This window comes from Thunnus albacares, chromosome 2 (genome assembly GCF_914725855.1).
Source record: "Thunnus albacares chromosome 2, fThuAlb1.1, whole genome shotgun sequence".
NCBI lineage: Eukaryota > Metazoa > Chordata > Actinopteri > Scombriformes > Scombridae > Thunnus > Thunnus albacares.
In genome coordinates, this window is record NC_058107.1 from 18212712 (window position 1) to 18240286 (window position 27575).

Sequence of the window (27575 nt, forward strand, 5' to 3'; positions counted from 1 at the left end):
CATATGCGTCTGAGATACACTACAGGATGGGGACTCAAGGTGGGTGAGTCTAACTTGATCAGGGAGGCTCAAAGATCATTCAGCATCATCTGTTGATGCCACAAAATCACCCAAAATTTCCCATAAAACACTGCCTGTCAGATTATATAGGGGCAAACTTAAGTCACACACACACACACACACACACACACACACACACACACACACACACACACACACACACACACACACACACACACACACACACACACAGTTTTTGCTGCCACTGTCAGTTGCATCCAAGCGTTTCTTCTGTAAATAAAGAGACCGCAGGCTGCACTGATGAAGTCTCATTACAACCACAAAATATAAATAGAAATATATATTTTAATATAAGATAAAAAAGACAAAAATCGGTCATCTACACCACACTGCGGAATTATGCGAAACAGCGGAAGGAAGGATGTTTGGTTAGACTGACATCAGACGTACATGCACACAGTCACGCACGCAAGCATTATACGCCCTATCAGAGCGCGCACACATGGGTGCACATACAGTAAACGTTGCAACGCTTTCTCATCAATAATGCATCAACACTTCATGTTTATGCAATTTACAGGGCAAGACCGAGCGATGGATACTGTAGATGTGAGCCTTGTGCACGCTGAACGTAAAGCGTTTTACAAGCATATCACAGACAGAGCTCAGACAGAAAAGTTACAATCTTTTTACGCCTTGTAGAGGTGTAAAAAGATGAAGATGAAGATAATAAAAATTGTTCTCAGCACATACCTGTTAAAGCATCGTTTCTTTGATTTTGTTTTATGCAGGCTTGAAGGGCTTCATGATAACACCGCACTAAGGAAATAAAACTGTAGCTGTGGTGATATGCAAATTAACGGCTGCCGCCGAACGCAAGGACATTTATTATTCATAAATTACTCATGTTTATGCAAATGACGGTATACGGAAACACCGGTGGGGGTTGAGTGGCTCCGTAACATAGACTACTGTGGGATTCAATTTCTGTTGCGCTCTTCCCTCTAAAATGATCCAAATAGGCATTTGACCAACATGGTCATGAACCAGCTCCGTTAGTCTTAAATTTCATCCAGTTAACTGAAGGTGGGACATGTAAGAAACGGTGCAGATCCTGATTATAGTCTAGACAGTATGGGGCTGATGTATAGGCCTGTTTAGGTGGATAAACAGTATGTTATTCAAAAAATAATTTCCTTTTCCCTTAAGGATATGTTTATTAATTTCCAAGATCATAAAAAGGCCAAATATGCATCGTTGAGTTGTTGAGTGACAGGCACCCAGAAAGTCTCCCAACCTGAGACCCCCGTGACGTCACATATGCAGAGGGGGTCCTTGGAAATGAAAAATTAATTACTGATATATAAACAAATAATGATTTTTTTAAAAATCTGAATATTTTAGGTTTTTAAAAAATCTATTGCTATATTATATTTTTGGATCCATTAGTAGAATATCAATTTACCTAAATGTGAAGTGTCACGTAAAAGAAAAGAAAAGACAAAAAAAAGAAAAAAAATATCCTCAAATATCATGGAAATTTTGGGAAACGGGGTCAGAAAAGTTTATAATTTACAGAGTAAACTGTAGAATAACAGTTTGTGCCAGAACATAACGAAACTTGAATGTTTGAAGTTTTTAAGACAAACGTTGTGTGTGTGTGTGTGTGTGAGAGAGAGAGAGAGAGAGAGAGAGAGAGAGAGAGAGAGAGAGAGAGAGAGAGAGAGAGAGAGAGAGAGAGAGAGAGAGTACAACTTACAGAAAAGCACATTTCTTTCGCGCACGCCATCCTATATTACGGTAAAGCACGCGTCATCAAAAGGGGACGACGTTGACGTCAAAGAGTTGTGCGAGGGGCTTCATTTTTTGCTGGTGTTTTGTATTTTTAAACCGATTTATACGAGTTTCATTAGACATCAAACAGTCTGTTTTGTGCAGAGCTGCCTGCCCTCTCTACACCCACTGCCTTCATCTACGTTATTCTGCTTTTTTATGGACTAATGTACATGCGGACACAAATAAAGTAAGTTAATTGTAAGCTAACGTTGCCTCCACAAACTGGTTCTGTTTTTCCACCTGGTGTCTGTCTGAGACATTTGCTCTCCTCTCTTGCAGAAGCAGTCATGTTTCATAACAGCTCACAGAAGAAACACTGGACGTTTAACAGTGAAGACGAGCTGGAGCAGATGAGATATAATGCCAATCAGAAATTCCGCAAAAAGACTGTAGAAAGTGGGAAGGTAGGACAGACATATCGGCACAGCGACACTTCTAGTAATCCCCTCCACACGTTTTAACATATGAAATACTCTACTTTTAATAATAATTTATGTCTGATATAGTTTTTCCCTAAAAGAAAATGTAAAATTATCTTGTTAAAATCCTTAAAATAACATCTTCTCCATCTCCCTCATTAAAACTTACAGAAACTATGAATATGTAAATATTTTTAATTTCAAAAGTTTAACTGCTTGACACAAGATGTTTCCTACTTAACTGTAAAGTCCATTCTCAGTGTTTGTGCACTGGGGGCTTCATGTTTCCAAATCACACTTGTGTAAGTTGAATACTGGACCAGGATTGGCTTCTAGACTATTTGTGATGTCATAAATCATGCTTGTAGGCCCACCACTTGAAATTGGATTTTCAATGAACACAAAGAAACTTTCCTCTTTTCAGTAGGTACCTCACCTCTTCCTGTCTGTCTGTCTCAATATTGCAGCCTATAGTGAGTGAGTCTGTGTTCTTGGAGCGCCATGAAGAAGACATTTTATTCAGACACTATGAGAAGAGGCTGCTGGACTTCTGCAATGCATTCAAACCTGTAATGCCAAAGTCTGTTGTGGTATGTACTTACTTTCTTTTCCCCATCATCAGAACAATATAGTCTTACTGCTTGTACATATCTAAACCGTGTGTGTGTCTCCTGTGCAGGGTACAGCTATCATGTACTTCAGAAGATTCTACCTGAACAACTCCATCATGGAGTACCACCCCAGGATTATCATGTGAGTAGTGCTGATTGGGGTGAGAAATGAATGGGAAGTGTCCTGGTTTTAGATAGTTGTGGTAGTGGACCACCAGAGGATCAAATTATTGAATAAAAACATCAAGTAATAATTTGCTTCTAAAAGATACATTCACTTACCCGCAGATAAGTTAATGTTTGGCACATGTGATGTGCCAATTTCCAAATATTTTATAAGGTCTTGTCAGTTAGGTCCTTTGCCCAATTCAAATTGAAGAATTAAGTGACACCAATGGACAATTCAGTCTGATTATAAGGTATCAGTGTGAAACAGTACAGGAAAATTGTCAATATCATGCCATTTATTAATTTTTTATTGGGATATTTTCAAAAATGGTTCCGTAATTTTTACCAAATATTTCACAATTACTTTATGGACCGTAGCTGTTTAACCCAACTAACCTAACTAACCCAAAGCCATTCAGTTGACTCAACATGACACCATTTAACAACAGTAAATACTTCCACATCAATCCAGGTTCAAGTCAATGTTTAATATAGTTTTACAAGATAATGATTCCTTTAGGGACAACTGAAAGAACTGTGCTGTTGTTAGAAAAGATTCAACTTTCCTTACATGCTTTGTAATGCAACTGTTTAATATGCACTCATCACATGGTTCAATTGTTGAAACTGTGTACTGTCCAACCATGTTTTCAGCTAGTTATCTATTCAAACCTTTCCATACCCACCTTCCTGTTTCAGGCTGACTTGTGCATACCTGTCCTGCAAGGTGGATGAGTTCAACGTGTCCAGCGGCCAGTTTGTGGGCAACCTTCTGCAGGAGACCCCAGCTGGACAGGAAAGGGTTCTAGAGCAGATCCTGGAGTATGAGCTGCTTCTAATCCAGCAGCTCAACTTTCACCTGGTGGTCCACAACCCTTACAGACCCATGGAGGGCCTGCTCATTGACCTCAAAGTGGGTGGACTCCTGGAGAGCTTTGAATGTATTCTGCACAGTGCTAAACTAGTTCACTGAGATACTGCCTTCAATTTCACATCATCACAATACCTTGTTATAAATTTCATCCCTCAGACAAGATACCCTACGCTGGAGAACCCAGAGTCACTGAGGAAGAGCGCTGATGACTTTCTGACACAGGCAGCCATGACAGACGCAGGGCTGCTGTTTCCTCCCTCTCAGATCGCTCTGACAGCTATTCTGAATAGTGCCTCAAGAGCTGGACTCAACATGGAGAGGTAGGTCTCTTGTGCTCCAGTCGAATTACTTTTATATTTCCCTAAATCATCTGATGAGAATTAGTAGCTTTCTTCACTTTGGTAAAACAATTTCAGCAGCATTTAGGTTTATTTTCTACAATGTTCAGTATCAATAATTGCAATTCGGCGCAAAAAAGAATGAAATTTTGCTTAATTTATTAAAATCGTGTGCTATATTTCCTGAGATTTGCCGTGCTGTCTGTATACCACATGCATAAGGAAAAGTGAATTATTAATCATTACAACCATGTTTGAAATATACAGTGGCATCCAAAAGTCTGAGACCACTAGTCAAGTTACTTCTACTTTGCATTTGTTTTGAATGTAATGCATTTTTTTCATTACAAATGATAATATCAGCTTAACAATTTGAGTGAAAAGTTGAAGTTGGACTCCACAACTTTGTGCAAAACCTGATGACCCATGTTATCCCAACATTATTTGACAGTTTTCCAAAGAGCTTCTTGTGATGTCACAGAATGATTGGCTTTCTCAGTCTTCAAGTGACCCCATAAATGTTCAGTGGGGTTGAGGTCAGGTGACTGAGGAGTAAAGTCCTTGATGGTCAGGATTCCTTGGTCTTCTTTGGTCTTCAAGTAGTTCTTGCAAAGCTTTGAGGTGTGTTTGAGGTCATTATCCTGCTGCAGGATAGTGACCTCCACAAAGATGCAAACCAGAAGGTACAGCATGTCTCTGAAGAACAGAGTGTTACTTCTCCTTGATCAGGATGTAGTCAACTTGGTGCAGGTGTCCAACCCCAGAGCAGGCAAAACACCCCCAGACTTGAATATTCCCACCACCATGTTTCACTGTGGGTTTGATACACTGCAGTATCATTCTGTCTCCTGTTCGTCTCCTTACATACACCTTTCTGTTACTGCCATAAATTTCATATTTATTAGTCCACCCCGAGCGTTTGGCCTTGTTTCCCCTCCTGAGAAATGGTTTAGAAACTGGTGCTCATCCTCTGAGACCACTACAACACAGCCTTCTTTTAACAGTACTTCTGCTGATTGGAGTCTTGTGTTCTTTATTTAACAAAATTCTGTATCTGTGATGAAGCTGCTTTTCTATCTCTCAGGGAACTAAGCTTGATGTATTGATCTTCTGGTGGTGTGGTCACTTTTGGTCTGCCTGATCGTGTTTTAGATACAACTGATCCAGTTTCTGCAAAGCGTTTTAGAGCTCCATGCACTGCTCCCTTAGAAACCTTTAGTCCAGCTGAGAAAAGCCTCTCTTTGCTTAGAATAATAATTTGACTTCTAACACTTTCACTTAGTTCTGAAGCCATGTTTCCCACAGTCACAATGCTACTTAGTAAGCAATGATCTGCTGGAAACTTGAAGTACAGCCATATATCAAACAGGTCAACACTGGCTGCAAGTTGAATTACTTGAACGAGCCTCTGATAAGTAGATCAAATCAACCTGAGTGTCATGTGAACGCATGCTTCAATGGAAGGGACACAACTCAAGGAAATCTGAGCTTTTGTACGAAGGAGTTAAATTTGATTGCTGACCTAGAAATAGTGCAGAATCTTAAATATTTCTTGATTGTACATGTCATAACGTCTTATTTTTCAATGTTTCTGAATCCTCAAATTTTCTGATTATTTCCAGGTTTTACATGAAAATATTAGAGATGTGATCTCAGACTTTTGGACCCAACTGTATTTTTTGAAATTTGAAGTGAAAGGTGATTGGTCCTGAGAACTGGAACATTATGCATTTGTTTATTTGTACAATAATTAAAGGAATATATTTTACCAGAGTGAAAACAACAAAAAGCTAAATAGCCAGTTTTGTTAATATGTTGATCATAAAAGAATCCCCTTTGCTTATTATTCTAATGCATAGCTACCTGACTGAATGCTTGGGACTGAAGGACAAAGAGACCCTCTCAAAAACCTTTGAGTCAATGAGACGTGAGTAACTCGCACCTTTAATTTGACACCACAAGGTGGCGACATTCAGCTATGTTCTGAGCTTCACTGCACTGACTTTATCTGACTGCTTCCTCTGCACATCCAGGGATGAAAACCCTCCTTAAGAGGTATGGACTTGCCAAACCAGATGAGGTGAACGTCTACAAACAGAAGCTGGAGAGAATCCATGCAGAATTCGGCACAAGTTCAAGCAAGTAAGGAGATAAAGTGACCTAATTGAGCAACTATTGTCATTTTACTCTGTCTAAACTCATATTGTAGCATATTGGTTATCATATGTGTAAACTTTTTTAATCATAGATGCGGTCTCTATCCATCCCCACACCCGAGTAAACAACTCCAGGTTTTTGTCGTATGTAGTAACAGTTTTATTTTAGCCAGGTTGTCGTATCTAAGATGCAAAAGGTTCAAGGTTCAGTATCAGGTAGAAAAATAAAAAGGAACACATCATCAGCTGTATGAAATACAGAAAGGAAGTACAACAGCACGCCACATTCCTATTACATCATCCATACCATGTAGCACGGCTGATATTGGTATGGCTGACGAGGAGAGCTGACTTTTAGGCTCATTCGCAATCATCTATCAGTCGCCAGTTATCTGTTAACACTTGGTGAGGTCCGTGGTATCTTTAAGTGCAACTACAGTAAACAGTTTGGTAAACTCTTAAGCTATGACAGGCACAGATTCAGACTTTTTGCAGCTGCTTGTATCACAAGGAGGCACAACGAGGCCAACCCATACGACTTTTGATTAAATCTGTGCGTGGCATGACTTCTCACGATGAATCTACATGAAAACAAACAGTCGGTGCGTAGGTGTGCAGAAACACCCGTGAAGGCGGGGAGAGCAAGAGAGACTGCAAATGCATGAAAGCTTCCACCACCAGGCTTAAAGAGGAGTTCAGGTGATGTTCATTAAGAGCAGCATATATGTAGGCCCACACACTATAGCAGGTTCCATTCAGGGTTAACACATGCACAGGACAAGTTACAGATATCTCCTATTATCTATCTCTCAGCTCTGTTCCGCTATAATCATACACAAACACCTTTTTTTTTTTTTTTTTTTAAACGTCTATACAAGCCTAAGTTTATAATATCAACAAACAAAGCAGTGTATAAAAATGTAACAAGTGGTTCCAGTGCTGCGTGGTAGCTCTTACACAAAGACAGTGGAAGTCATTAAAACGGTTTGAAGGAAGAGCTCGTCGAAAAAAATTGGGCGACGTTGGCGAGACGATGGTGTGTAGAAAGGGAGTTAAGGCTTGTGTCGTCTTGGAGAGAGGTGCTATGTTAAAATTCCCTGATGACAGCAGATAACACTACTTCAATGCTTTGGATTGCCTCCCCCTCCTCTAATGTCTTGTCTTAAATTTCTTTATTGAGAAGTAAAAAGGAAGGGGCTCATCAAGGCGGCCCCATCTGTCCGGCTCCATGTCAATCACCAAACGTTCCGAGGGAGTGGCAGGCATACCAGAATAAAAGACGTTCACGCCATTTCTGCAGTTGAGTGTATCTCAGGTCCATCTTCATAGAAATCATCTCTTCAAGGTGTTGAATCAGTCCTGTGTCTGAAGTATTTTGGGGGAAGGGGCTTTGGAAGGACAGTATTCAGATATGCAGCAAGTGGTTCCCCATGGAGAACAGCCATATTGCATTTGTACTGCCAGGAATCTCTGCCACATGCTTATAAATACAAACTGACTTCAGTCGTGCAACCTCACGGGACGAGGCCTCGCTTCGGCTGGCCGGCCGTCTGATTACCACACTTTGACTCTCAGGTGGAAATCCATACAATTCACATTACCTGGATGGCAGCAGCCAGTGACATGATGGTGCACTCTGTCCTGTAAGATAAAGTGGACACGTTTGTGAAAGGCACATGCTGTCAATTTTGGCGTGTATAAAAAAAAATGCTACTAACAGCAGGGCTATCAGTCTGTATGTACATATTCACACATGGTGCAAGCTAGTCTACATGACGTCACAGCAACTGAAAATGAAGACACGTAGGAAGCTACAACTACTAATGGTGAACATGAGGGTGTAGTGGAAACTACATGTCACATTCTTGACCTAAATGAGTGTTTGTAATGGACTTGAAGGAGGGGGTTGGAAGAATTCACCAACAATTACAGCTTGCAAAGATTATGACGTTAACAAAAGGTAATTCTGGGACATGTTGATTTACTTCACTGCTCATAGTGAAATTGTTTGTGTTACAGCAAACGAAAGAGAGGATACGAGGAAGACGGCCATGTAGCAAAAGAGCCACGCATGACAGAAGAGGTGAGACAATATTCTGCGTTACAACTTGACATCCAGGCAAACAAGCTACTTGTTTCTTGTAGAATTAAATATGTTTGTTTCATTGCAGGAATTGACTGATGAAGACCTGCTATGAGCATTTATCCCAATGTGGTTCAAACGTTTTAAGTTATTATACTACTTAATTCCAATACTGAACTGTCAAGTTAATGACACAGATGACTGAGACTTAAAAGAAAACATGATGGGAGTGTCACAGTTTGTATAAGTATACATTTTCTTTTCTAAATCTTGGGTTTTCCTTTGTTCTGCAGTAAGAATAAAGATATTTTTCTACATATTCTGTCTTAATGTTTCTGTGAATTAACAACAGACTAGTATAACAAGCCACACGCTGCTGTGCTTTGCATAAATTTCTCCACAATGAACGACTCCATTATCTACTTTACAAAAACTGTTTAATAAGTGCATGCATGTCTGATACAGTCTGTACTATTTCAAAAATCTGCTGTAAACACTTTTCATTTTACTTGGTTTCTGATTATGTGTCTTGTCTGACATTGCGAAGTTTGAAAAAAAAAAAAAAAAAAGGACTTAACCAAATAATCAAAATAGCTGATACAATCGGAGGAAAATGAATTCAGCTCATCTCACTTATATACTCATGATTCCAGCAAGAGAATTTATTCTTAATATAAAATAACCATACTTTTCTGAAAGACTTTCTTCCAATCTAGAAAACAAAGAGAAAAAAAAGGAACAAATAGACAGAAATGCTAGTTTCAGCACTTTGCGGATATTGTCACAAACTTAAAATAAATCAGTCACTAATTACAGTATAAAAAGCATTATCGCTCATAATCCAGTTACAAGAAAAGGGGACAGAGAGAACTAGCTTCTTCATGTCAGTTTCCTCATATTGAGCAGGGAGGGGGGGGGGGGGGGTACACTTTGGCAACCTGTGCTATCAAAACATAGTGGGTACAAAGAAACCTCTTTTGAAATCTTAATATTTGGCCCTCATGATTAAGGGAATGAAATGTACCCAAAGTCAGAATCATGAACACAGTTTATGAGGGGGGAAAAAAAATATTTTTCCTGTGCATACAGCTCTCAGTCACTGGTGCAAGTTTTTTTTTTTTTCTTTCTGTTTTTAAGTACTGCGTCGGTTGTTGTACTTGGCTGTTGTTGCATAGCTCTCTTGTGGCGAATGGGACAAGATGACAGGTGGGTGGGGATGAGCAGGACTATCGGAGGAGGACATGATGAGGGACTGGTGGTGGTGGTGGTGGTGGTGGAGGGGTTGCCAAGGTGATGAGGGTAGAGCATGCTAGGTCTCCTCTGTGCTGCACCCCGATGAAGGAGACTTGACGGAAGGATGGGAAGATGGGAGGAGAGGAGGAGTGCAGTACTACCTGTTGCTGTTGGACATGGCATACTGAGCCTGCTTCTGCTGGAGGAGCTCTGTGATGGCCAGCAGCTTTTTCAACACATGCTGCAGAGAGGAAACAGGGATTAGATCAATCTTCTGAAACCTGAGGACATGAATGCTGCTCTATCAACATAACGGTGAATTCACATCAGTCTCTGACCTGCTGTGCTCCCCTCTCATTGCTCAGCGTCCGAAGCTCGTCTGAGTGTGTGGCACAGACCTCATGCAATGCAGCCAGGTCCCGGGACAGGTCTGTCCTAAAGTGCTCTGTGGCTTCAGGGAGGTCAGGGACATTCTACAAACACATTAGATAATTATTTGAACATGCACTAAGCTAGAGTCAAGTTCTGTGTTACAGACTATAAGCTGATCAAAACATGCAAAACATGTTCCTCACCCCCAACTCATCCAGAAACATGATCATCCTATGTTTGTTGTTTTTGATAAAAGGGTTCACACCCTCCATATAGGGCTCCTGTTTGTGGATAGAAAAACATCTGTCAAACAACTCTTACCACATCTTGCAACAGTCTGAACAAATACCAACAATTCTCAGAAACTACTCTGCTGATACATGTCCATTATCAAAACAATACTTTTCCTGCATGCTACTGGTTTAGGTAGATACTCCATACCTTAGCGCCAAATTCAACCAGGTTGGCCAGGTTCTGCACAGACTTGGCCACCAGTGTGAGGGTCCTGCCTGCTGTTGAAGATGGAGGGTCTGCAAGAGGATATGGTACAAAACACAGATTGTAACAAGTCACAGCTAACAGGAAGATTTTGTGTGTGCTTTTGAATGGACACTCACCAGCAATGATGTTGAACATTCTGGGGTTGAGGATGGCAGGACAGATCAGTCTTAGAAAGACAAAACCGCTGGAAGAGGAATGGATGACTTAAGTTAGACTATAAGGGATCAAACACTAAGTCACACACTAAAATTAACGTTACTATTTGAAGTGTACAACATTGATTATTTGTGTTTGTTTACCTCACAACTCTTGTGCGCATGGTGGTGTTAGTGGGCCATTTCTGCTGCACAGATTTTTGCAGACAGCCGTAGATGAACCTCAGTGTCCTGGAAAGGTCATAACAGAGAGACAGAGACTTTTTCTTGACTCTTTCATCCTTGGATTTATATTTCTTGGAAGCACCAGTGCAACTCATCCACTGACAAAAACACCACAGTGCTGTGTGTGAAAGTATGTGTGTGTGTTTGTTCTTACGGTGGAAGGATCTCAGCAGCCATGAAGATCTTCTCCACTAATTCAGACAAGATATTGAGCAGATGAGCCAGGTTCAGGTTCACATCCTCATTCTTTTCCAGTTTGGAAGGGTTCAACTTAGAAACAAGGAGACAGAAACCATGAAAAAAGTGAAGATAAATTCATTTGAATCCACTAAGTATGGCTGTGAACAAAGAGATGAGAAACATTTCATCTTCTTCTACAGTACAAAAACTGTTGATGTGATATAACTGCCATGTACTTGCACCACATAAGTGAGAGGGCAAATAACCCACAGACATGTATTGCTCTTTGTGAGTGAGAGGGAAACGCCATTAGATCTTTACCTCACAGGACTGTTTGCTCTCCATGATCTTGAGAATGGTGTCTTTCAGAGCGTGGTGGACGAAGGGTGTAGCTGTGGCCTTCATGTACTGCTCCATCAGTGTGCTGGCCAGTGTGGTTGCTCTGAACAATGTCGTGGCCTCATCTGGTAATAATGCACAAGCAGAGAAGGTTATCCTAGTTTATAGCCACATGGTTGTACTTATTTCTTATGAACTACACAATTATGAATACTTAATGATTACTTATTTTCTATTAACACTTATTAACTACTACATAACTAATTGTGATTTCTGCTGAAGCCAGTCCTATCAAATCCATTACAAAATCCATGTGAGGTAGGTTAAAAGTCTGAATGCGAGCTACTAGAGGTAAAGTCAAATAATTCTACTTTAAACATGTTTTCTGCTTGTTTTTTTGTTATTGCTTGTTTTCTTTTGTATATGTGTTTCTTACCCTCCATGTTAATCTCTCTGTCATTGAGTGTCCTGAGTAGCGGGGCTTCAGCCTTTTCGTGTCTGAAGATCCGCAGGAGGAGGCTTGCCAGTAAGGTGCGGTCCTGACCACACACATGGGCCAGAGCGTAGATGACATGGAATTCTTTCTGCAAGATCATCTAACAGAGGACACACAAAAATTACATCACTGTCAGTAGACAGCAGACAATTAATGAACATGGCAATCAAAACCACTTTCTGGTTGAGCAGACCTCTTTAAACTCGCTGTACTCCTCTTCGGGCATGATCTTCTCCATGGAGTAGCGGGCACGTACACGTAAGGAGCCCGGCTCGATGCCCTTCAGAGGCACGTGGGAGCTGAGAGGGAACCACTCATCAATCATCTGGCCCTTCTGCAGGCGGTTCAGCTGACAACGCATGAACACTGAGAGGGAGAGAGATGGGAGGTGTGGAGGAAAACAAAAGGAGTGTGAACCAGAGGAAAAAGTAAATGCAGAGACTTCTATCATTTATTATTCAATTTACAGATGTACTTACAGATGTCACTTTCTTTGCTCTTTTTTGTTTTGTTGCTCAGGCTGATTTCAAATCTGTTGATTTCACTCGACAGGTCACTGAAACAACAGATAAATATAATTTTTAATTCTTTGAACAAGTGGAGAAAATATCAGTTTTAAACAGGGTAAGTTGCTGGAAATATGCAGGAGGATAAAATAGAGAGGGAGGCAGTGGAAGTTGAAGTTGAAGGAGGAAAATAAGCAGGCACATGTGTGATCAACTCACTCAAAAATGAACTCCTCAGTGAAAACGGGGTTCTGCCCCTCCCTTGGGTGCGTCTTAGCCACCTGGACGCTGTTCAGGTAGATGTTACAGTAGGGGTTGGTGAAATACTTCGCCGGCAGCTTGTGGGCCTCCTCGACATACAACACTAGGCTGCTCACCTGGGGAAAAAAAATGACAAATTTAGGACACAAAACAAATATGCAGGGATGGGTTGTAAAAATTACACAGCATTTTTAAAAATGCTCTCAAAAAAAACAACAAAACAATGATTAATGCTTCCCTTTGTCAATTCATCTTAAGATGTTTAAGCATTCCTCCTCTGACTTTCATTAAAATATTGAAATCCTATTGTTGTGCTAAACCTCAACCAAGTCCTCAAAACAAAAATTTGACACATTGGCTGATGTTAGGTGTACCTGTCTAAGTCTCTTGTTGGAGGTGGGCTGAGTGGTTTTCCTTAGGTTACTGCAGAAAGTTTGAAGGCATTTCATCCAATCCTGCAAAAAAAAAAAAAAAAGATCATGTTCAGAACATTTGTATCAAACAGTTGCCATGTCTCTGTAAGAACACTGTTAACTGCTCACACTATTAGTACTTATGTAAAAACAAGTGGGTAGTTAAGCAAAGAGGTAATCAGGACCTCAGTATGAGACAAAAAGCCAGTGGTCCTCTGTATCTGACAAAGATCCAGTGAGAGCTGGAAGCATTTTTTCTTTACATAAAATAACAGAGGCAGTTTAAAGTATTCTAAGTCCTTTTGGAGACAGAACACAAGTTTAGAGGTTTTTCTCATCATCTGGACAAAATAGATGTGCATGAGCTTCTGTCCTGTTTGATTAGACAGTTAAAACCTCCTATTACCTGTGCCTGCTCTGGAGCCTCCCCCGCAAAGTAGAAAATGTACTGTTCCTCACTAAAGTGCTGGACAACAATCTGGAAACAGTTTGGCCTGAAAAGATAAAATAAGAAATGATGAGAAGAGTCTATATTACTTTATACTGGATGATGAATTATTAAAAAGACCATTCAGATCAGAGTAACAGCTCTTCATGCAAACTTCACTAAATTAGGCTAAGGAACAATATTTTGAAATCTCACCTGCCAAACAGACTGTCGTGCACACCATACACGGAGCACACACTTAGGTCGATCAGCCCTTTGGGTTTGGTGGCTCTCTTCTCGCTCTCGAAGTAGATGAGCTGGGCATCGTTACCCTCCAGGATGAAGTAAAGATTCTTCCACCTTTTGCCTTTGCCTGAAGGACAGAGGAACCAAACATGATTGTGATTATAATGGTAGGTACTGACTGATAGACGCCATGACATGACTGAGATATATTGTTCATGATATTATAAGGGGCTGTTGAAAACACACCTTTGTTGAACAGGAGGTAGCCTTTCTTGACAATGTTTTTGTAGAAAGCATCTTTTGTTTTCCGTCTGATAGTGTTATAAATTTCTCTCCCATCCACTGTGTCAGTAATAACTTGTTCCTGGTGCTAAAGTAAATACAAAAATAAAATCACACCATTACACACCCACAGAGGCACAATCGATTCCATTCAAACAACCAGTTCTTAATTTTTTTAAATATCTGTTGCTCCAGAGAAATGTTCGAGTTTAGGAGGAGAGAAAACATCTAAATAAAATATCTGATGCAACATATGTTCTTCAATACATAAATTTACAGTTCAGTAACACTTTGCATTTGCTGCAGTTTCTCCAAACTATTATATATTTAGATACTTTGCATTGCACAATGTGAAGATAAAAGATTGTGTTTAATCTACCAAGTTGATCTACCAAGACCATTTGTGGTTAGTCTGATCAAACCCCAAGTCAAAAGTATGCGTAAATATGTGCAAACTTGCTTAAGAATGCTAGTATATACTTGTACCTACCTGCACTGACACTGGTTCCTTCAGATTGTAGCCCTCAACAATCTGCTCTTTCTTGTAATGGTCGATGATGTCATCAACACTGCCAGAGAGAGAGAGTAAATGAGGTATGGCACATCAGAAACTACGAGTCAAAATGCCAGATTTTTGCAGGCTACATCTCAAAAAAAAAACAATACAATTGGCTTTTCACTTTTATTTTTTAAGTCTGATATAATGACATCTGAACACAGGCACATTGCCACACATACCTGTTGTAGTACCTCCCCCCCATCATGTACTGATTGTTGGGGGTGGGGGAGATCTTAAACCTTTGGATGTTTTCATTGGTGCGAAAAAAGAGGGAGTAGTCCCCGGGTGTGTTGTCTGATGGCCGGACTAGAAAACTGCACACCTGGCCAACTATGTATGAGAGGGAGCAAAAGAATCAAAGTGAGAAAGAGAGCGATAGGTTTTAGTGCATGCTCAGCTGTATATTTTGATAAATGGGCTTCAATGCTCTCAACTTATTTGTGACAAAAAATAATGCATAGTAATGTCGCAAGTGATTAATAACTTTGGAATAATGGAAAGCAAAGATGAATGGTACCTGTCATCAGCAGGTTGTAGGCCTCTTGCTTTGTGATCTTTCCATGATACCAGCTGTAGGAGATGGAACAAGAGTAAAAGAAGAGGAGAAACAGCCAACAGAATTAGCTTAATCAACAAAATGCTGATGTTCAGTACTTTCAACTGCAACAACGCCACCTCTCAACACATAAATATTTAATTACAGACATCTGTGATGGGGACTTTCATTGGAGTAAAATGACTACCGGGTGTTTGCAAACTTAATCATTATTGTCTGCAAATATATCATATGTGCTAAAAGAAAAAAAAGGTACAAATGTGATCATAATTTAATGTATAGTGTCTGCCCTGTCAGAGAGGCCCATGGCTCTTTGGCATGCTTACATTGTTTGGGTTAGAGTTACTGACTTAGTCATACTTGAATATTTGCCAAAGCTGAAGGACATCATAGGTGAGGACACTACAATGACTCATACTGTTTACACAGCGCTGCCATGTTGTTCTGTTTGTTAAAGCAAACATAAAAATCTGATTTATAGCTTCAGGACACAGCAGAGTTTGGTCGTATGCATGGATGGTCTGGACATCAACTGTTACGTTCTGGTGTACAGATGACCGAATGATTAGATATTCTAAGAGAATTAAGTCTAGTGGATTAGACTTACGCTTTTCCCTCATGTGGATCCTCTTCCCGCCCCTAGAAAATATCAGAAACAAAAATCTGTCAATACAAAAAGTCTAATAGACCAATGGCTGCAGTCAAAGTGATGTCTATGGATGTTATGCTTTATAGTCATATATTATATCACAACCTTGGGCACTATGTTTTGGCTGCTTTTATGCAATATATTATTTCCCAAAAAAATGTTGGGAAATATAGGACAGAACAATAATATTTTTGAAAAAAAAACACTATACCACATTTACTATGCAGACACAACAATCGATTTCTTTCTCTTTTCAAGAGCATTTTCTTTTGTGTTTTGATACACATCTTCTAAAATAAACAAATCCTACTCATCCTGTGCTGTACTCACCACCTCCTCAACCAGATCCTCCACAATGAGGCCCTGCTCCTCTGTGCGAACATTGGTCACCCACATCCAGCCATCATCCAGTTCATTGTGAACAATAAACATGTCCCCTTTCAGGAAACTGGAGACACATAAAATGAATATTGGAGGGAGGAATAATGTTACAACAATGTGCAGATTGTTTAATGTATAACTATAAGTTCTATATTTATCCATGACTTATTTCATGCTTCTTTTGTTTCTTCTTACACATCCTTATTATCTTTGTAACCTCTGCTATGGTTTTTAATCATGATATATCACAGCACCTCTCTCTCTCTCTCTCACACTGTTGCTCTGTCAGAGAGAAGGCCAAGACATGATTATCTTGACTATAATGTGAAGGAAATTTAACAAAAAAATTCCAGCAGAAGAAACTGTCAAATGTCAAATGATTCGGTGTAAACTGTGATACCACAACATTACCAGCAGGTGTCTCCTCTGACTTACACAACATCTGAGGTACATTTTGCATGTCTGTCTACTCAGTTGAGCTGTGGCTGTGGCTCACTGGCAGACTTAGGGTTGAGGTTGACTTCAGACAGATGTTTATCAGATTTAGGAAATCAAGGATAGCTGGGATCATCAGTAAGTGTGCCTACTACAGCTTAATGACAGGGACAAGACTGTTTTTCATTAACAAGTCAGATGATGTGCTTTCCAGGCTGCTATGAGGGGAAGAGCGGGCCTGTAACATGCCCAAAATCTGAGGAAAAACTAGGCTGCTCTTTGGGAGCAATACAGTAAAATACGATATTTTTAAGCCAAGGAAATCACCAGTGCTTGTTTGTGGCTCAAAGGTTGTAGATCATATGTATGAGGCTACTTTTAAGCAGTGACTGGCTAGGTAGGAAAATGTAATGCTACAACAAGTGTAAGACAAGAAAAGTCTTCTGCACAAATATACATACACACTTACCTGATCTCATCAGTATCTGGCACTTTGGTGTATGGAAGTATGGCCCTGACTCTCCTCCTGTCTTCTACAGGCTATGGAAACATCCACACAAAGAATAAAAATCTCAGTCTTAGCTTTGACCTTCTAAAACGACATCCATGTTAAATCCCCCCAATTATTCCACAAAATCAAGTATTCTACTACAACTCCCTCTGGGAGATATCACACTCAGCTATAAAAAAAGGTAATTAGCATTTGCTTGAGCTTTGCCTTAAACAGTTTTGAATTCTGCCTGAAGGCAAAAAAGGGGAGAAGGAAGATGTGAAAAATACTCCCTTGTACATTGAGCAAGTAGCTGAATGAGGGTTCTTTCAAGTTAGTAAAAGGTACATTATTTTCACCCAATGTTTTATCAGGTACCAGGTTACAATAGTTTTACTGGACAACATTTCATTGGGTTGGGTTTCATTTTGCGTGTCGTACTCTTGGTTGTCACAGATTTTGCATGCATGTGGTAAAGGGTTGAATTAGGTTTTGCTTGATCTCTGAGGAAAGTTCTCTCTTATTCAATTCTAAAACAGTAAAACAGACTGCTAATTCACTTAGAGTGATCCATATCTGAGAACAAGAAGCTGAACATGTAATCACATTGTGAGAAGTTGCGATAAACATTTTAAATAGAAGCAAATCAGCAGCAAATATTCTCTGAGGTTAAGTATGGACATGCCTTCTGACAATCACAACCCTGTGACGACAGAAACAGAAAAACCAAAACAAGATACAAGATACAGTTATCTGACACCCTCATCTCTCTGGAAAGCCTTGTAATACTGAAATAGGGTGTGTTTCACAATATTTATTTTGAAACATAACTAATAGCTAATAAAGAAATAATAACTAATAGAGAAATATAGTAATATGTCACACAAGCAGTGGCAAGAGTTTAAACTTGTAGGGTAATGAAGCACAATTTAAAACATGCTGGAATTGTCCTTTAAAGTTTGGCATTTGGGTAATTTATACTAACAGCCATAAGGTCAGTCTCACCTCTGGGGGCGCCACTGGCGATAGCAGTTTTTCTCCTTTTAGCAGGCAAGACACATAGCTGTAGTAACCAATCAGGTCTGATAGAGAAGAGAACCGCCTCCCACCGATGTAATAGTCCCCACACATGGCGATTATCCTGTTGAGAGAGCACACAACAATGATAAAAGACAGCACAGTTATTTTTAAATACAGGCTAATAGTTGGGCAATTATTCATTCGTTTGGCAGTGAAATTATCTATCTGAATTGTGTAAACATTGTATTTTATCAGTGCTGCTTCTGCTACAAAACTTCTATTTCAAGTAATAGGTAATATCTACCTGAGAGAATCAAAGACAGTGAGAGAGAAAGAATGCCTTGTTGAATCCAACTATCATGACTACATCAGTAATTTGCAACTCAGGTAAAAACCTCAAAATGCCTACTGTGAATAATTACAATGGCGTGATAAAAGTACAGCTCTACACCTATCCCATTGTGAAGCAACTAATTCTAATTCTGTCATCTGTGGAGAGGATCTTTGATTGAGGGTTTATAATAAACGCACTTGTGCAATTACTCATTTGCTGCATGCACAATCTAAGAATATCAACCTTCTGAGGTGTAAGTGTCACGCAATTAACCTTATGATCATAATTCCTTTACAGACGGGCTCTTTCCTTCCTTCGAGCATCAATGACATCATGCGTCCACACTAAACCCATGTGAGTGAAGGAGATGATGTCATCGTTACTTAATTAGAAAAGTGCATTTTCCAGAGAAAAGGTCTGTGATTTCTCAGAACACAAACCATTTGCTCTCTAAGGTGTAAAATTAGGACCAGCAGGTCAAATATGAGCAGTAGAGTTGTGGCAGGAAATACTATTTTTTTTAAACTGAGTCTATAGGACCTACAATAAATTACTTCATCCATACAATGTAAGCTCACAAACCCAATAACCAGTAAGTAAATTAGGTTGTGCACATTGACCACTCTGTCTACTAAAGAGAGTGCATACAGGCAAACCAGACACAGACTTTGAGAAGCTGGTGTCCACTGCAAGGTGATCATCAATATTTAAACAATGACGAAATATTAGTCGAAGCCTCAATCTGAACTTTTTGACAACATTACCATGTCAATTTGAAAGATGTATAATTGCTAGATATAGTATAAGATGGCATTGTTTCTGTTTCATTACGTCAGGCATGATGGGTCATCATGTTTGAATAAGTTAATGTCAATTAATTGTATTTGGAGTCTTAAAAATATAATACATTATTTAGTAATAATACAGTGGCTTATCTGTATAGAATTATAGTATGACTTATGGGTAGAATGATACCACATTACACAACTGTGTCTCAAAAGTATGGTTTCATATCTCCTTTTATATCTTATATATCCTTCCTTGACACAGAGGCAGAGTTTTGCTGTGGATGGAAATAGTCATTCTACCTTATATTAAATCCTTTTTTAAAATTTATGTTAAAAACTAGCTTTGGAATTCATGGATCTGGTAGAATTTAAGACTGCACAAATAATGTATAAGCAAGAAACAATTTACTTCTGAGTAATATACAAAAACTGTTCTTAGACAGAGAGGGGGGGTTATAATTTAAGAGGAAGTTTAACTGAAAAAACATTGTGTTTGTACCACTCTGAAGAGTGTATGTATTTCAATTTGTGGGGTAAATTTGTGGACTGGTTTGGATATGGAACTCAAGCAAAGTTCAAATATAAATCAATTCAATAAAATGTACAAAACAATAAGTTTTAAAGAGGTATAGTGATGAGGAAGGGTCAGTAGGATCAACTTTGAGGTAACTGTCTACATTATATGTGATTGACACTGGGTGGATATTTGGGTTGTACATAGTGGCAGGTAGTTGTTTGTGAGTTGTATATATGATAAATATCAAGTTAAATGTTTGAGTTATGGAGAAGGGGTAGAACCATATAAGTATTATGTTTATGAGACTTTGTTTATTGAGAGTTTGCTGTATGTTAATTGTTCATTGTTATTCTTGTTTTGTTTTTGGTTTTTTGTCACATGTTCGGAATAAACATACAATCAAGTCAATCAATTAATCAATCAGTTTAAACAATCTACCCATAAACTCCTCATTGTAAAAAATATGATAAACATTTTTAAACATTTCAAGTACAAAATACACTCCATCAAAAACAAAATAAACTTAAACTTGTATGATGAAGGGCAGTGTGCTTTCAAAAAATAAGGCAAGAGAGTGCGACCAAAATTAGAAAAACTGAGATAGAAGTGAATTGATAGTTAGACCTTCATCACACCCCCACCTTATGTCTTTAAACATTTACAGTTGGTATTAAACACACATCAGGAAATGTCGAAACCTGGGTGCTATCTGTAAAAGCAAAATGTTACTCTCAGTAGCCTCTTAGCCTCTTTATTGATCTCCTGTACTAATGAATACCTTCACTTTGATCATTTCACACCTTCAAGGAAGCCACTCTAAAAAAAAGTATTCATCTTCACCTCTTGTGTGTGGGCTGTGGGGTTAATGTGTCCTCATACTGAATATAACATATCCAGTGAAGGGGAGGACAGATTGTGATGCCTAATCTGTCTTGTTTTATGGACTGTAAGGTTGTAAAATACCCCACGGTATTGCTACTAGATAAGTGTGCTGTCCTCTTTCTTTTACTTCAGGTCCACCCACACACATTGCATGAAAGAAAAGCCTTATGCATCACTCATACACACACAAGTCGTGGGTTTCAGCAGACATCAAAGTGCAAGCTGATATGTATTATAAAAACATTGTTTGCAAATCTTGTGCTGTCTGTCTCTTTGATTATGACAAATGGGTTGAAGTAGTTTGCCATGGCATGACAGGCACCGGAAACCACTTCTTAAACCTCACTTCAGTATCAGCTCTTCTGAGGTTGGGCTTTGACTGCACTTTGTGGATTTCTGTCCTTTTGCTTACCAGGTAATGAATAACTTGTGTAGTTCCCCTATCCTTATCTTCTACTTGACAGTGGCACGCTGTATGCTTATTGTGAGATGCCATTCATGTTCTATCTCACCTACTTACAGGGCTCTATGGAGAACAGGGGTGCAGCAGTTCATATTGTACCAAACTATTTTGGTACAGACCTACTATGTACCAAACTATTAAGTACTATTATGCAGAACAACGTAGAACTAGCTAAAGACAGGAAGTTAAGTTCACATAAGTACCACAATTAGTGTCTTTAACACAAATGAGGTCCCAAACCTCGAAGACCCTTCCATTTCATGGAAATCCCCTGTTCACAAACACTTTCGTTTCCCAGTTAATTATACTGGCAATGGACAAAAAACAACAACCTGAGTCAGATGGCATTTACAATGGCACCACCTGAGTATTTCTTCAGACTGGGCCCATCACTGAGATCTTTTCTGTAAGTTTTTTCCGCATGTTGCATCTTGCTCAGACTTACCTGAAGTGGTTGACCACGTTGGTCATGCTGAGGAAAGACAGGACAAAGGAACCGGGCCGGCGGTCACTCTCCCTGATGAGGTAGCTGCCAGGGTTCCGGGCCTGGCGCAGCCGCTCCTCAGCGATGGTTCGGTCTAGCTTGCCATGGTACCACCTGAGACAGACACCAGAGAAATGATTGAGAGGGGGAAATCGGTGGATGGTGCGTTAGGTCACTATTTATGTATACAAATAGCATCTTGTGTATGTGTAGTCATTAAGTGGTGAATAGAATACTTTTTTGTGAAACGTCAAACTAAAATGAGATGTAACTGAACTTGACCCCTTGTCAGGCAGGGCAGTACACATACCTATTGTGCAGTAAGTACACTATTAATTCAACTGCCTGTTTGAATAAATTATGTAGTTCTGGCCAAAATGACCGAAAATCTCACATTACAGAGAGCTGAATCAATGGCGTCCGGGCTAGCCTCTGTTCCACTAGCTTCTATAACTCAATGCAATCTCTCATTCAGCATTAATTAACAATAATAAAGCTGTCTCGGGGGTTTACTTTGCATATTCCACAACTAATTGTCATCTACTATTCTAATCTTGCTTTTAGAAAGTTTTAAACAATTTAAAGAAAAAAAAAAAACTACAGCTCCCAAAAAATTACCTGTGTCATTACAATATGGCTTCATCAGTATCTATAGTATTAATATACACTCTCATCTAAAGTTAATTTCCAACTCTTTAGTTGTAGTCTCTGCTGTCTAAAAACTTCAACACTGTTCAGCCTTCTATGTCTTGCTGTTATAACAGACATGTCTGAACTAATCGCAACCTGTCATCTCGCCAGTGGCCTTGCGTCTTTTGTCAATCCGTGACACTTACCCCGAGAGGGTCTTATTGGAAATGAGGTTTGTTAAAGGCTGTTAAAAATGGGAATATTGAGTAAATAAAACTGTCAATGTTGATAAATGTTAGGTTGTGGAGACCTTTCTATTTTTGGAACAAAGCCCAGAAGTTCCTGTTTAACTTTGGCTCTCTATAAAAAAAATAATCCATATAATGCTATAACAATATTTATCCCAATAAAGTTAATGTTATTTCTATTAAATGCTTATTTATCTCAAAATAATCATCTCAAAAGTAAGGAGACAACTAAAACTGTCAAGTATACTGTCTACATCCTCCTGAAAAAAACATAATGGAAAAAAGGAACTCAGGTGTGTCGACATTTATCAAAAGGGAAGACGACCACACACAAAGTTCCAATGATTTTATTATAAAATTGACGTTTCGACCGCACTCTGTCTTTCTCAAGGCAAGTCATATGACCAAGATTACATCTTTTCTTGTATACTAGCCCTTTCTCATCTACCCCCAGCTGCAATTCTCCAGCATTTGAGTCATTTTGTCTCTAAGTTAGACTGGACATGCATGGTTAATGACATTGCTTTTAACTGCCATGTGGAACAAGGCCAAGAGCAAGTCTAACTATTTGTATTCTTATGCCCATTGGGTTAGATTCATTGTTGTACTTTCAGGTGCATTACAGGCGTAGGTGGCGGCCTCTATGAAGGAATAAATTAATTAAACAAATCAACGTGACTGAAATTAGGTCAGTTAGAGATACTGGTTTTAATTTTCTGATTAACTGCCCAGCCCTACACCACAACACTCTAAAGTTGTACTACCTACTCTCATGAGTAGTTGTTTGATTAATGTCCCATGTCCTCTCATATGTTGTGTTTGTGTTTTTGCCCTCTACTGCAAATCAAATTTTCCCTCGAGGGACAATAAAGGTCTGAACTGAACTGAACTGAAACGAGTACAACCTTCACAAAATGAGCAAATCATGTATTCTAAAACAAATGGAAAGGGGAAGGCATGTAAAAGCTTAAAAGCCAAAAGCTTTCATTTTTGAGTTTCTACCACACCATTAAAGTCTTGCTGCTTTCTGAATTAAACAGAAGCCAACACTGGTTAAAATTTCAGCAGGTGAGGCTGAACTTGACAGGGCCTTGCCAGTTGAGGTAAAAAATTAACACGCTTTCACAAATTTAGGCCAATGGTGCCTCTTAGAACAGAAGGCAGTGACTGGAAAAACATCCAGTGGTGAGAAGCTGAATGAGGTGCTGCAGTACCTCTTTTCACTGTAGACCTGAAGGGCTCCCATCTGGTTACGGTGAGCAGAGGTCTCTCTACTTGTAAAGAACACATGATGAAGTCTGCTACCATGGAGTAAGCTGGAGAAATCTTGCTAAGAGGAGGCTGAGGAAGAGGAGAGGGAGCGTAAAGCGTCCGTGAGTGGGCTTTGAGGGGATTTGGGTGATAAGAGTATTGAAGAGGGCGTTTGAGAGCAGTTGGAGAGTTGGGCCCAGCGGCCAGGAAATAACGCTGAAGTGGGGTATAACAGTGAAGAGAGAAAGATAGACTACTGCAAAAGAAGAGTGGCAAAAACCCTACATGCACACACCACCCATTATATACTATGACATCAAAATCTTCATAAAAGACATTACAGATACAAACTCCTACTGCAATTAGTCCCTAACCAGTCCAATAAAGACCCTGGGTTCTCAGCCAAATTGCCCAAACCACAACATCTACAAAAATATTCTACAGTCAAAACCACCCACAATACAATATGAAAAAGCATGTGAGTGCCAGTTATTGTTTCCATTGCTTTAAGCCATCCTAAACAACTAAACAGAGGGAGCAGCCAATGTTAGGTCTGCAACTTGGAGATTGGCATGGCACTAGACTGCATGGATCATGATTGACAGGAAGATCTTGGTTTGTAACAAGGACCTCAGACCCCAAAGCCCGTTCCTGATGCAGCACCCAGGTGGCCCTAATGGTTAAGGCGCATACAACATAACCACAACGTCTCTCTCTCCCTCTCTTTCAAAATGAAAAGAAAATGAAGAAATATCTGCTCCTGATGTATTAGCACCATTTCAATACATTGTCAGAGAAGCATCTGGTATATTTGAAGGCTCCTTTGATCGCTATTCATGTTAGGGAAAAAAAAAGTAACAAAACCCTAATGATAACATTCTATGTTCCTAGCTGTACATGAACTTGAGATAGCACTGTTGACTGCAACAGGATGCGGGATTCAGTCTGCCAAATAAATGCTGGAGGCCTATGATAGCATGCTCCAAACTAACACAGTGAAAAAAAAAGCTTTTTCTGAATGAAAACAGGCTTGTTGCCCATCAACAACCAACAGTACCCACTAATACCAACAACTGTTGGTTTATATTTAAATTGCTTTGTTTATATTTACAAGCAAATATACATTACATTAGGCTACATTTTTTGTGTGTCACACTGTGCCTGTGGTATCACAGAATAGCTACGACACTGGAGATGTTACGGCTGTGAACCAGTGTTTTCACGGGCAAAGCTATTAGATTAAAAAGAAGATTTTTAATTTCAAATTTGAGAAATTACACTATTAGTCTCCAGGTTTGTCTGTCAACATTATGCCCAGTTAAACCACACACAGGGTTGAGTCTTAGCCTCACTCCAGTAAGATTGTTTTGACTACAACAAACTTATTCGGTCGAAGATTTGCACCGTTACATAGGAAGAATATTCTAATGCAGCAAAATGTTGATTCAATATGATAAACTGGCCCGAGGCTTTGCATCTTGCTGCCACAAAGCCTGCTGCTGTTGCCACAGGTTAGGTTGTGGTAAACACAAGAACTGCATCAGCTAGCCTATTCTGGGCTGTTTAGAGTTGTGGGCGAAAGTACAAAAATAGTAACATGTGAAGGTTTACTATCAGACAAGAAGTGCCATCTTCAACAGATAGTCTAACCAAGTCACACCAAGTGTAACATCCATGTGTTAGCTTTAGTATATTATTGATTAAAGTGCATTCTTTTAAATTAATTTAAAAGATTAGAGGGCATGGGCATGAATGTTTCTTATACCACCATTTTTGCATTAATCCTATTACTTTAGAATTTCTGCATTTTCTCTGTCTCTGTAAATTATTACCAGCCTTCCCACTCACCTAACCCAAATTTCTAAAAATGACGAAATGGGTGTCATAAACATAAGGGTAAAAAGAAAGGGATAAAATATTGAAGAAATTAAGACATCACTACTACCATTATTCTGCAAAACCAAGACAAAACATAATTTGTTGCTTTAAACAAGAAATACTAAATACATTAACAAAAGTGATTCATATCATTGAGCCTCAGATTAGAAAACAAACATGGACAAGTAAACTATAAAATAGTGGCTTTAGTGTCATACTTCATCACAGACAGGTTACCTACAGAAGGTCATTAAATATACCTGATTACCATCCTACAATTATATCAATGACTCAATGACTTCATGCTAAACATAGGGGAAATATAGTGATATCCTTACATATCCTTACATTCACCTACAAGAAATGTCATCCATAACTGTGTTGCTTCCCTGCTGTTTCTTAGTTTAATTTCATCATCTTTATTTCCTGGTTCAAATGCTTAGTTTGTAACTGTTTCATTGCAGACTTAAAGTTTTATTGCTTTTGATGTTTGACCGACTCCGTAGAGTTGAGGATATGGATATGTGCGCTGTTGAGTGATACAGGGACTCTTACAGCAGAAGACTCTCCGTGTAGATTGATCTTTCCACCATAGAAATTCCAAGCAACTTTTCTGAATGTAAATGAAAAAGTATATTTGCTTTCATAGTGAATTTCAGCCCAGACTCAATATAAAAACAGGGCTTTATGGTTTAGTGCAGGATGCAGGGAGCTTCACTGTTGGTGTTTTGTGGAGCTCAACAATAAGTGGGTTTTTCTAAATTAGACTGGCAGTTATAATATATTTGTTTGTTGCCTACAAAATTTTAATGTTATACCTGTGGCCAACAAAAAGCTTGTCGGCATTGATGAATCAAGCTGAATCAACCAATCTGGTTTCTAATGTGTATTAATAATCCATTATATCAATACTCAGCATTCAACACAAACTTTCCACTGGGTTCCATTTTGGACGGTGCTGCTCTGCTGTATTTTCAGTTTGGGTTACTGGTCATCTTGCTAAAAACATACAGTTTATGGCTGTGGTGTTTCTTATTTCACCGCTGTACAATATGGTTTGTGTTGTCATAGCAACCTAAGCCATGTGGATTTGTTGTTGTACGGTGCCTTGAGGTTATCTGCATTATTGATGTAGCCTTGTTGATTTAATTTACTGCCAACACGGACGCAACTAAGATCCTGGTGTCTGGAGTTTTTTGACGAAAAGTTAAAATGAACTGTGGTGGGTTTTTTTGTTTTTTTTCACAGTTTATTGCTATTGAAATGAAACTTCATCAATGCTTTACACACCACATCACAAGTACTATTTATATATAGACAGATATGGAAGTAATTTGATGTGTATATGACATTTCCTGTAGCTTTATTTATGAGCTTCAATATTCAGTCACACTCTCAATGATGGCATGGTAAACCAGGCAGGAAGGGTGTTAGAATAAACAGAATATGAGCATAGGCCATGACAGCGGTGATAGGATACAGTGCTACTATCAGCTTGAGGAATGCCCTGTCATGTCTGAACATGAACAACGAGCAGCACAGTGACGTCCTGGTTCTCTCCTCTGACGCACGACTCAAAATAAGGCATTTATCTCTTTCCAGTTCCCTCAGTCAACAATAGCAGACTAACTCATAACAAATGATATAAATTAACAGTGCACATGCATTGCAATTTAGTGTGCTATCTACACTAACCAAGCCACAAGTAACAAATTGGCGAACGAGCAGGAGGAGTCACCCACAGTGTCATTCTCCACCACCTGAATCCTCTGTTTCACATTCTAAACCTCACTTTCACACAGGAAACCTATTACGTCACTTTATCATGAGAAAAGTTGCAAAGGCATTAATGTCAGCAGTTCCGGTGA

At 39.2% G+C, this 27575-nt stretch overlaps 2 protein-coding genes across 3 annotated transcripts in view; one reads left to right on the forward strand and one right to left on the reverse strand.

Annotated features, from left to right (window-relative positions):
* The first annotated feature begins 1834 nt into the window (after window positions 1-1834).
* ccnh (cyclin H) lies at window positions 1835-8825 on the forward strand. 2 transcript variants are annotated; one of them, XM_044369696.1, is made up of 11 exons: window positions 1835-2044; window positions 2137-2261; window positions 2744-2866; window positions 2956-3029; window positions 3755-3968; window positions 4086-4249; window positions 6127-6194; window positions 6301-6409; window positions 7607-7722; window positions 8443-8506; window positions 8595-8825. In XM_044369696.1, the coding sequence occupies exons 2-10, from the start codon at window positions 2145-2147 to the stop codon at window positions 8478-8480; spliced, it is 1023 nt and encodes a 340-aa protein (XP_044225631.1). In that variant the 5' UTR covers window positions 1835-2044; window positions 2137-2144; the 3' UTR covers window positions 8481-8506; window positions 8595-8825. The 2 variants fall into 2 exon arrangements, with proteins under 2 accessions (XP_044225631.1, XP_044225642.1); XM_044369707.1 differs by lacking the exon at window positions 7607-7722 and having other exon boundaries at window positions 1838-2044.
* A 215-nt stretch (window positions 8826-9040) lies between these two features.
* The window catches only part of rasa1a (RAS p21 protein activator (GTPase activating protein) 1a), a 29115-nt gene continuing 10580 nt past the window's right edge, over window positions 9041-27575 (reverse strand). Inside the window, exons 2-25 of the mRNA XM_044369683.1 lie at window positions 21662-21814; window positions 18218-18353; window positions 17192-17262; window positions 16237-16354; window positions 15865-15896; window positions 15219-15271; window positions 14881-15031; window positions 14633-14711; window positions 14107-14230; window positions 13831-13987; window positions 13594-13681; window positions 13149-13229; window positions 12733-12890; window positions 12487-12563; window positions 12201-12373; window positions 11948-12107; window positions 11494-11636; window positions 11147-11262; window positions 10912-10998; window positions 10729-10796; window positions 10553-10641; window positions 10315-10392; window positions 10078-10212; window positions 9041-9980 (exon numbers count right to left, since the gene is read on the reverse strand). Coding sequence (XP_044225618.1) covers window positions 9897-9980; window positions 10078-10212; window positions 10315-10392; window positions 10553-10641; window positions 10729-10796; window positions 10912-10998; window positions 11147-11262; window positions 11494-11636; window positions 11948-12107; window positions 12201-12373; window positions 12487-12563; window positions 12733-12890; window positions 13149-13229; window positions 13594-13681; window positions 13831-13987; window positions 14107-14230; window positions 14633-14711; window positions 14881-15031; window positions 15219-15271; window positions 15865-15896; window positions 16237-16354; window positions 17192-17262; window positions 18218-18353; window positions 21662-21814 — 2611 coding nt within the window. The 3' untranslated portion in view covers window positions 9041-9896. The remainder of the gene's footprint in view (window positions 9981-10077; window positions 10213-10314; window positions 10393-10552; window positions 10642-10728; window positions 10797-10911; window positions 10999-11146; window positions 11263-11493; window positions 11637-11947; window positions 12108-12200; window positions 12374-12486; window positions 12564-12732; window positions 12891-13148; window positions 13230-13593; window positions 13682-13830; window positions 13988-14106; window positions 14231-14632; window positions 14712-14880; window positions 15032-15218; window positions 15272-15864; window positions 15897-16236; window positions 16355-17191; window positions 17263-18217; window positions 18354-21661; window positions 21815-27575) is intronic.